General features: G+C 28.8%; 2 protein-coding genes across 2 annotated transcripts; one reads left to right on the top strand and one right to left on the bottom strand.

Moving 5' to 3' along the window:
• The first annotated feature begins 376 nt into the window (after positions 1 to 376).
• Positions 377 to 992, top strand: LOC145122782 (uncharacterized). The gene is made up of 3 exons (XM_079058353.1): positions 377 to 443; positions 520 to 585; positions 657 to 992. The coding sequence occupies exons 1-3, from the start codon at positions 390 to 392 to the stop codon at positions 864 to 866; spliced, it is 330 nt and encodes a 109-aa protein (XP_078914479.1). The 5' UTR covers positions 377 to 389; the 3' UTR covers positions 867 to 992.
• Positions 993 to 1,806: 814 nt separating this feature from the next.
• On the bottom strand, positions 1,807 to 2,707 carry LOC145119930 (root allergen protein-like). The gene is made up of 2 exons (XM_079055698.1): positions 2,459 to 2,707; positions 1,807 to 2,284 (listed from the first exon to the last, which is right to left on the bottom strand). Exons 1-2 carry the CDS (start codon positions 2,637 to 2,639, stop codon positions 1,989 to 1,991), a joined length of 477 nt encoding a protein of 158 aa, XP_078911824.1. The 5' UTR covers positions 2,640 to 2,707; the 3' UTR covers positions 1,807 to 1,988.
• Positions 2,708 to 10,268: the final 7,561 nt, after the last annotated feature.

Genomic DNA, 10,268 nt, shown 5'->3' with positions numbered 1-10,268 from the left:
CCATTATTTTTCTATTATTTTTCTTATTAAGATATTATACATTCAAACAGGCCCGGTTTAGGGCAAGTGCAAGATGGGCAATGGAACAGGGCCCACAAATTGAAAGGGCCGAATTTTTTTTTTCAGTTGTATTATTGTTCTACCCAACACCCAATCAATTCAACATCATCGGAAGAACCAGCGACCAACGTCAAACTGAAGCCAGCGCCCAGCAGCGATCATTCGATCAATCATCGTTGTGTTGGTTTTTATTAAAAAAAATCGATTGCAGCCTTCCAGACTGCAGCGACAGCAAATCAGCGAGCATCGGATATCAGGCCTCAGCGTGCGAGACTGCGAGACAGTAGACACCCACAACAAATCGGCTCGAAACAGCAGATAGGTTAGAAATGTCTGAATTGCAGATTGTGAATGATTATAATCAAAGGCATCCTGATCAAAAGGTAGTTTAGTTGTTCTTACAAATCTATCACCATTGTTAATAACTTAATATCTAACAGTTTAAGTTCATGAATACAGACTGAAGAGGAAAACAATGATGGCTGGGAGACTGTAGGGAAGAAGCCTGCAAGAAAACACCAACAGGTAATTAAGTTATTAACTTATTCCATTCTTCTTTAATTTCAAACAACATCTTTTACCTAAACAACTCACAGGTTCAAAAAGACAATTGGGAAAACTTCAAACGTCCTGCAAATGAGCAAGAATATTCTAATGAAGTTTCACATACTTCTCAAATGGAACCCTCTCAAGATGAACTCAATGACCTCAGCCAAGCTTGCAACAAGCTATGGGAGCTTGATTACAACCGTTTAACACCTGGAAATGACTATGAAATCGACTGTGGTGAAGGAAAGAAGAAATAACAAAAGCAAGATATGGCAGAAGGCAGCCTCTTCACTTGGCTAAGTGAAGATGTTCTCAAAAAACCTACAATTTCTCGATTCTGTTCTCTTTTAGATAACTATAATTCACATGAAGGGTATAAAGAACAAGTCACTTCTCAAGAAAAACAAGAACAAGCTGGTTTCATTGAAGAGATATGTTGAACTGCACCAATTATATCCCTTTTTAAGTATCTTTGTGCAAAGGGTTTTGTATCCCATGATTATGCGGAATTTAAAGGGCCTTTGACAAGTCTTTGGTTTGATTTATATGATCATGGTGGCACCTCTAGTTGTTCTTCGGCTTTTGAACATGTTTTTGTTGGAGAAATCAAAAGTCGCTGGGAGGAGATGGTTTCAGGCTTCCATAAAGTCGCGGGGAGCAGTCGGTTTCAGGCTTCCATAATTGGCTTAGGTGCGTGTATTTTAATAAAAAAAAAATAGCTAGTTTATGTAGTTTAATTCATTACATGTTAAGGCCTAAGGTCTTTTTTACCCACCTCGTGTCCTGGGCATTTGAATCTTCACAACCAGCCTGCATTCAAAAGTTTACTAGATTATGCCAGTGAATTTCTTTGTATTTGGCCAACATTGCCATAGTTGGGTAGATTACAATTTTTGGTGTTATACCAAATAAAATGGAATTATCATGGTATCTATCGAACATTTCAGTATCTAGCATAGATAGATAAAAGATAGATATTATGCTTAATTTCAAGTTTTTTTTTCTTTTTTTTTTTATAAATTTATTCATAACCATCAGTTCATACAATGTAAGCTTTCACTTCCTTCAAATATTTTATACAAAAAGAAGGAATCTAAATAGTTGTTCACACTTCACACATCGTAAAATATTTTTTGGCTACCGATAATTACTGATTTCGTCCCCAAGTACAAGATTATTCAACATGTTACCCAAATATATAACTAATGGCCTTCTCTTATTATGATATGATACAGAAACATAGTACAGCAGATGTAGAACACAACAGGACTAAAGTCCATTTATTTTTGGCAAAAGAGAAGGAACTAGTCCAAAACATGCAACATAAAACACTTCCATCGATAAGTCAAGACAGAACACCTTCATTCGAGATCGATAAATCAGTAAGCATTAGGATTGGCATTGATATGGGCCTCCACCGCCTTAAAAGTTTTCGTAAAAGATTCTTTCGTAAGCTTGACCTGATCATCTGTGAGCTTATTCTCGCCTTTGCATTTATTCACAATGGTATGTTTGTACGTGGATCCCCCATCAGCTGAAGGTATAAACTTTACATGATGAGTGGCAGAGTCTAATACATCCGTCAAAACGTCTCCTTCGAAGATCGTGTAGCTTAGACTAAGGTTTTCTTCGTCAATAGTATCAATCTTAGATTTTGCACTCGTAAATGGAAGACCTGCATCATGAACGAGAAAACTTTACTTATATTTATTTTTAATCCTACCATAAAGAGTAGACATCTGAAACAAAAAGGGGTATTCTTGAGAGAAGTTGGGTCTCCAAAGAATTCTTTTGTTGATGACAATGAACAAGGGCATATATAGAAATTACATGCATAAAGCTTACTAACCATCGCTAAAAGTGATATTCCTGACAGTTCCAGGGCCTCCATCACCTTTGATAATTTCAACGGATTTATATGTTTCAGGATCGACCTTGTGTGCGAGCTTGTCGAAGTCATGGTAAGCCTTGAAAAGCTTAGGAGCAGGAACCGTGGATTGGATTTCAACATCAATATTAAAGAGAGTCATTCTTGTAGCTTCAAGTAAAATGTTTGACAATTTTTCTTTTGTGTTCAAGAAAAGAAAATTGATGATTTTGTATGGATGAAATGTTTATCTTCTTGCGATAGGTATTTATAGGCTGCTCTGAATGGAGTTTGCAATTGATATGAGTTTGTTTTACGCCCACCAATATTGAATCGTCCAATATTTAATGATTTGGATTGTTGGTTTACTACACCGACTCCCCTCTGAGCAACACGTGTGGGATGCATTTTTTAGATTTTTTCCAGAGTGTGAATTTTAGGATTATCGGGAAATTATCATATAATTGAAAATTATAGATAACTTTGACTTATCTGAATCTTGAAATTCGGGATATCAAAAAAGAACAAAGAAAATACTCGGAACGGGTCATCCTAGAATTATCATAACTGAAAATTATAGATCATTTCGAGTCATTTCAATTAATTTATATTTCATTTTCTAAAAATAATCAACAAGTTTGGCATGGAACATTTTGAACTAATAAAAAAAATTGTTATGTAAAAAAAAAATATACATTTCATTTTCGTATCGACATATTGATCAATTTGAGAAATATTTGGTCTTTTATTAAATTCTAATAAAAAGTTAAATAAACATAGCAAAATGACAGTATATTTACGATATAGCGGCTTAAAATCAAACATTTAATTGAAAAACGATTAACCATACATATCATAGCCTTGAAAAACGATAAACCATACAAATCATGTCTTCCAAATATCCAATAAGTCAAACCACATAACTTCATCTGCGAGTACATGTCAAAATAATATGTTAGGTTCAGAAGTCTAGTGAGTAATATCGTAATCAGACTATAAAATGGAATTTGGTAATGACAATAACTCTAACTCCTAAGTGTAGATTACCAAAAAAAAAACATTTGAAAAGCTTTTTAAAAACCATTTCCTTGTATCACAACCATTTTCATTCCATAAATCATTTTAATACTAGTAATTATAAGTTTAAGTATAGATATGATCAATATCAAAGATACAATTCACATGTAACTAACACCATTCCTAATCTGGTACTTTTAACTTAGTTTCTTTCAAGTAGGGTCTCGGTGGTCTCTTGGCCTCTCTTGGGTAATAAGATAACACTAGCCCGTTGTCGACTACTAAGGTCAACTTTTAGTAAATTCATGACCATCACATGAATGATCGAGGAATATGTTTGTAAATTCCATCCCGGCGACCAATAAGGTTAACTAAAGGAGTTGATCCTTTGATGTTCCCAGTGTAACATCCCAAAAATACTAGTAAAAATTTCATTTTCAAACCACCAAGAACCATACAATCATTTGTTTAAAAGCCAACCAATGTTTAAATTTATTCCAAATATCAGAGTAAATCTATGCAGATAATGCGGAAATAAACTCCAAGGAATGCAGTGCGATCACGTCGGGCCCTTCCCTTTGCAACCAGAAGTACCTAAAATATTAAAACCATAAAACCGTAAACACAAAGTTTAGTGAGTTCCCAAAAATACCACATATGATACATATCAGTGGGCCCAACCCTAGGGGTGTATTTCAACCATACGTGAACGCTGTGATACAACCATAGTCTTACAATCACTTCCAGATTACAACCTAACGGTAACCTTTCTGCCATGATCTAACCATGGTCTTCCATACAAGTCACAAAGACAAACAAGTGTTGTGATCCAACCACAGTCTTTCATACAAGTATTATGATCCAACCACGGTCTTTCATGCAAGAGTCCGAGAGATAATCTAGCAACCTTCATAGTATAGTGAGAAGACTCACCTTGTAGACGTAGTCCACAGCTAATAACCCTTACATCCAATGAATGTGTGTTATACACCTCCTTATAAACCACACAAGGTAAACCCTTAGTCCACCTTCTAAAAAAAGCTAATTGACCGAAAGTCAACCAAGTCAAAAGTCACTAGTCAAAGTTAAAGTCAACTCTAGATGGTTGCCACGTCGTGGCCATCCTTAGCCACGTCGTGGCCGCTTCTCGACAAAACAGTCGAGCAAGCCGTAGATCCCTAGTAGTGGCGAGCAGACTGTGACGTCGTGCAAATTAGGCTCTCACAGCCTAATGGATTAAGCTCTCAATCCATTAATCCACGCTATTCCAACTTTCCAGAAAGCGTCCTAAGGTCCAACACAACATAAAAATCGATGTTTTTCAGTTATGCATGTCCAATGCAAGTCTAGCACTCAAACTAGGTAAAAAAATGGAAATATGACCTAAAACTCATAGGAAGTTCACAAACCACATTCAACTCTTAGATCCATAAGATATAATGCTCATGGGACTAGGAAGAACCATAAGGTTGCTAACTTTATTTCATCCATTCACTCTAACCAAAACCATGGACCAAAAACATATAAAGTGACCTAATAGTAGATCTAAGGGTTTAATGAGCAAGGTGGAGACTTTATACCTCCAAATGATCAGAAATGAAGTGAAGATACAAGATCCAAGCTGGAACCGAGCATACAAACACCAATATGAGCTCATTTTTCTTTCAACCTTCACACAGTTGGCTTCACACACTCAGACACACATATAGAGGATAGGTTTTGGATAGGATAAGATCCCAGAGGGTGGATGCTACCAAATGAGGCAACCCTAGGAGTTAGTGCCCTTAAATAGGGCACCAATCCCGAAAATTAGGGTTTTAACCCAAAACTGTCCCCACATCGTGGGAGGCTAAATGAAATATGCATCCAACCGGGCTACGCCACGTCATGGTGTGCCTCCTTAACGTTGTGGCCTTCCAAAACTCATAAATTAATGAAAAATTCAAACCTCAAAGATTTAGATGTTACACCCGGTCACCCACGAGCTAGCCCACCTTCACATGTAATTCATATATATGGTGCTATAAAAGTTTCTTCAACACCATATAATCAATTCCTTTGATCACTAATAATTTCCAAAAACTAAATAGCTATATATATATATATATATATATATATATATATATATATATATATATATATATATATCTATATAGGCTTAGGTTCATGTGAGACCACTATATTTTGTGAGACGAAGAGACGCAATCCTAGCCACTCATTTTGTAGATAAAAAAACATTTTTAAGATGCAAAATAATTGAAAATTTTCGAAATCTTTTTTTTTAATATTATTTTCGTCACTTTTTTTATCCAAGAAAATAAATAAATAAAATTACCGTTTTTTTAAATATCCGTGAAATATTCTAGTAAAATATTAGAATATTTTACATATCTGAAAAATCTACTAGAATACAAAAATATTCTAACATTCTAAAAATCACATTGGAATATTTAGAGTGTAATATTCTATTAGAATATTTCACGTATTTTTCAAAAAAAAACGGTAATTTTTTTTTATTTTTTTTAGGTAAAGAAAATGATGAAAATAATAATTAAAAAAAGAATTTTTGGATTTTTTCTTTTATTTTGAATTTTAAAATTATTTTTATATTGCGTCTCACGGTCTCACAAAATTAACATGGTCTCAAATGAACTTAAACCAATATATATATATATATATATATATATATATATATATATATATATATATATATATATACTAGGCGAATGTCTGCGCGTTGCGCAGAAACACCTATATAGTTGAAATCATTACAAATATATGTTTTTTATTTTAAATATAACAATAACGTTGTTGTTAAATTTGATATAATAATTCGTATACAAAATTGATATAATATCTTGATTATTTTTAATTATATGATAATATATAAATCTATTATAACTTCATAATCTCAACCATTTGAATGACAATAAAATTAAATATTATATATGGTTTAATGTTATTTATAGTTGTTGTTATTGTTAATTAATTTTTAAAGTTTATTTGCTTAACGTTTTAATTTTTTATCATTATAATTATTTAAAACATCAAACATTGTTTTTTGATTTTAAAGGTAACAATATAATCATTTATATAGAGTTATTTTTAACTATTGTTATTGTAAGTTATTTTAAGCTACTTATTTGAAAACTTTTAATGATTATACAAATATCTTTAGGAAGTATTTTAGTTAAATTGATATTATAATTTAGTTTTTGCATTTAGCACTACAATTTATCCCTTTTAACTATTGAAAAAATATTCATTAGGTTTTTTAAGTGGAACTGAAATTTATATTTAGGTTGAAACTATAATGTTATATTTAAATTAACAATTTAAGTATTTTGTCCAAACTGTTCAAAAGTTGTAGCTTTAAATTTATAACGATTTACATACAACAACGTATTAAATCTAATAAATAAAGTATAATATGTTAAAAGTTAAACACATAACTTTATAAGTAGAAGTAAAGATATTATTTTAAAACTGAAATTTAGTATATTTATGATTACACTTTAGGTTTGATATTTATTTCACCTTATTAACCAACTTATAATCATTATTAGAAAGACACTATAATTAATCACTTTTAACTATTTACAAAATATTCTTTGGGTTGTTTAAGTTCAACTAAAATTTATATTTAAGTTGACCCTATAATGTTATATTCAAATTAATAATTTAAATATTTTATACAAATTTGTTCCAAAATTATATCATTAAAATAATAATGGTTTACATCCAACAATATATTAAAACTAATAAATTAAGTATAATATGTTAAAAGTTAAAAAAACATAACTTTATATGTAGAAGTAAAAATATTATTTTAATATTGAAATTTAATTTATATATGATTACACTTTAGGTTTGATATTTATTTAACCTTATTAACCAACTTATAATTATTATTAGAAAGAAATTGAAAAGACATGGGAGTTTCAAATAAATGTGGTGAAAGGAAAAATATTTCCTTTATAATATAGTATGATATAGACTAGACAAATGTCTGAGCGTTGCGCAGAAACACCTATATAGTTGAAATATTTACAAATATATGTTTTTTTAAATATAACAATAGTGTTGTTGTTAAATTTGATATAATAATTCGTATTCTAAATTGATATATTATATTGATTATTTTGAATTATATGATAATATATACACCTATTATAATTGCATAATCTCAATAGTTTGAATGACTTCTACCCGTGAGTTACTCATGAATAAAATTAAATATAATATATGACTGAATGTTATTTATAGTTATTGTTATTCTTAATTAATTTTTAAAAATTTAGTTGGTTAACATTTTAATTTCTATCATTATAATTATTTAAAACATCAAACATTGTTTTTAGATTTTAAAGGTAACAATATAATAATTTATATAGAGTTATTTTGAACTATTGTTATTGTAAGTTATTTTAAGCTATTTATTTTAAAAATTTTAACGATTATAAAAATATCTTTAGGAAATATTTTAGTTAAATTGAGATTACAATTTAGTTGTTGCATTTAGCACTACAATTTATCACTTTTAACTATTCACAAAATATTCTTTGCATTTTTTAAGTGGAATGAAATTTATATTTAAGTTGACACTGTAATGTTATATTTAAATTAACAGTTTAAGTATTTTGTCCAAACTGTTCAAAAGTTGTAGCTTTAAACTGATAATGGTTTACATACAACAACATTTTAAATCTAATAAATTAAGTATAATATGTTAAAAGTTAAAGACATAACTTTATAAGTAGAAGTAAGGATATTATTTTAAAATTGAAATTTAGTTTATTTATGATTACACTTTAGGTTTGATATTTATTTAACCTTATTAACCAACTTATAATCATTATTAGAAAGACACTATAATTAATCACTTTTAACTATTTACAAAATATTCTTTGTGTTGTTTAAGTTCAACTAAAATTTATATTTAAGTTGACCCTGTAATGTTATATTCAAATTAATAATTTAAATATTTTATACAAATTTGTTCCAAAATTGTATCTTTAAAATAATAATGGTTTACATCCAACAATATATTAAAACTAATAAATTAAGTATAATATGTTAAAAGTTAAAAAACATAACTTTATAAGTAGAAGTAAAAATATTATTTTAATATTGAAATTTAATTTATATATGATTACACTTTAGGTTTGATATTTATTTAACCATATTAATCAATTTATAATTATTATTAGAAAGAAATTGAAAAGTCATGGGAGTTTCAAATGAATGTGGTGAAAGGAAAAAGGAATGAGAGTTTCAAATGAATGTGGTGAAAGGAAAAATGCTTCATTTATAAGTATACTAGGCGTAACCTCGCGCGTTGCGCAAGAATGCATTTAAGTTGGTAAAATAATTATGGGAAAAAATAGAAATATGTTGAAATTTACGTTTTTAGTCATGTTTTGGGCATTAACCAAATTATCAAATAACATAAAAATCTATCAACTTATATTTTGATACTATCTAATATAGTCCATACCTTATAAACTTTACTTTTACTTTTATAATATCCAATATATATTATAATTTTTTGTATAACATTCATATAATCTACTTTTCTTATGTCCGATAATATTTTTTGGATAAAATAAGAAATAAGTTGTTTTGAATGAGCTATTAATAAACAATATTGAACTAATAAACTTTGTATTACACTATTTATATTACACCAAAACATCCAATGTTTCATATATGAACTTTCAAATATTAAACATTGAAATTAAGAATGAAGTCATACAAAATATATAATTATACATAAATGTCATCAAGAGTTTTAAAATAAGTCGATTAGTAAATATGATATTTAATTTTAATTACATATTTTGCAAGGCGTACGTTTGACTTTATGTTGGTTCGCCGATAATCCTCTTCCTTAATTTGTACCTAAAAAATTAAGGTGAATAGGAATATAAAATAGATATTACTAAGCATTAATATAAATAATTAAAAAAGGTATGTGGATCTCCTACCACCGGTTAAAGACAACATACATCTCTAGTGGTATCGATTCCTATGTGAAATTGAAGTAGTCATTCTATGTACACCTTGTTTTCTAATTACATAAACAAATATGAGTAACTAAACATAAAAATGTTATCTTTATGTAGGAAAAATATTTTAGTTAACTAACAAATTAAATAATATAAGTTTAAGAGTTAGGAGTTTCAAAACATTAATATTTTTATTAATCAATCAATTAAGTAACACATGTTGAAATTTTTACAATCATTATTAAAAAGCATTTGACATATTAGATTTTAAATTAATTTTGGTTGAAGTGTTTTGACATCTGTAATAATATGTATATATATAGATATATATATATATATATATATATATATATATATATATATAGAGAGAGAGAGAGAGAGTGAGTGAGTGAGAGAGAGAGAGATGGAAAGTATAACATATGTATGAGTTTTAATTAATTATCTTTTTGAAACGGTACAATTACAAAACAAAAAAAACGTATTTAAAATATTTAATTAAATATTTTCGACATCACCCTATATAACATATGATCAATATATTAACGATTAAACCACAATATACAGCGACTGTATTACAATAATCCAAAAACGAAGAAAATATAAAAACGAATTAGTATAACAAACTTACAAATTAAAAGCTCTAATATAATAGCATATCTCCAAAAGTGGTCATAAGACCTTAACCCAACACAAAAACCTTTAAGTTTGTTTTCTTTTTGAAATTTGTATATATATATATATATATATATATATATATATATATATAT

Source organism: Lactuca virosa, chromosome 6 (genome assembly GCF_052849685.1).
Source record: "Lactuca virosa cultivar CGN04683 chromosome 6, Lactuca_virosa_CGN04683_v6, whole genome shotgun sequence".
Classification (NCBI taxonomy): Eukaryota; Viridiplantae; Streptophyta; class Magnoliopsida; order Asterales; family Asteraceae; genus Lactuca; species Lactuca virosa.
This window is presented reverse-complemented; position numbering and strand designations above follow the sequence as displayed.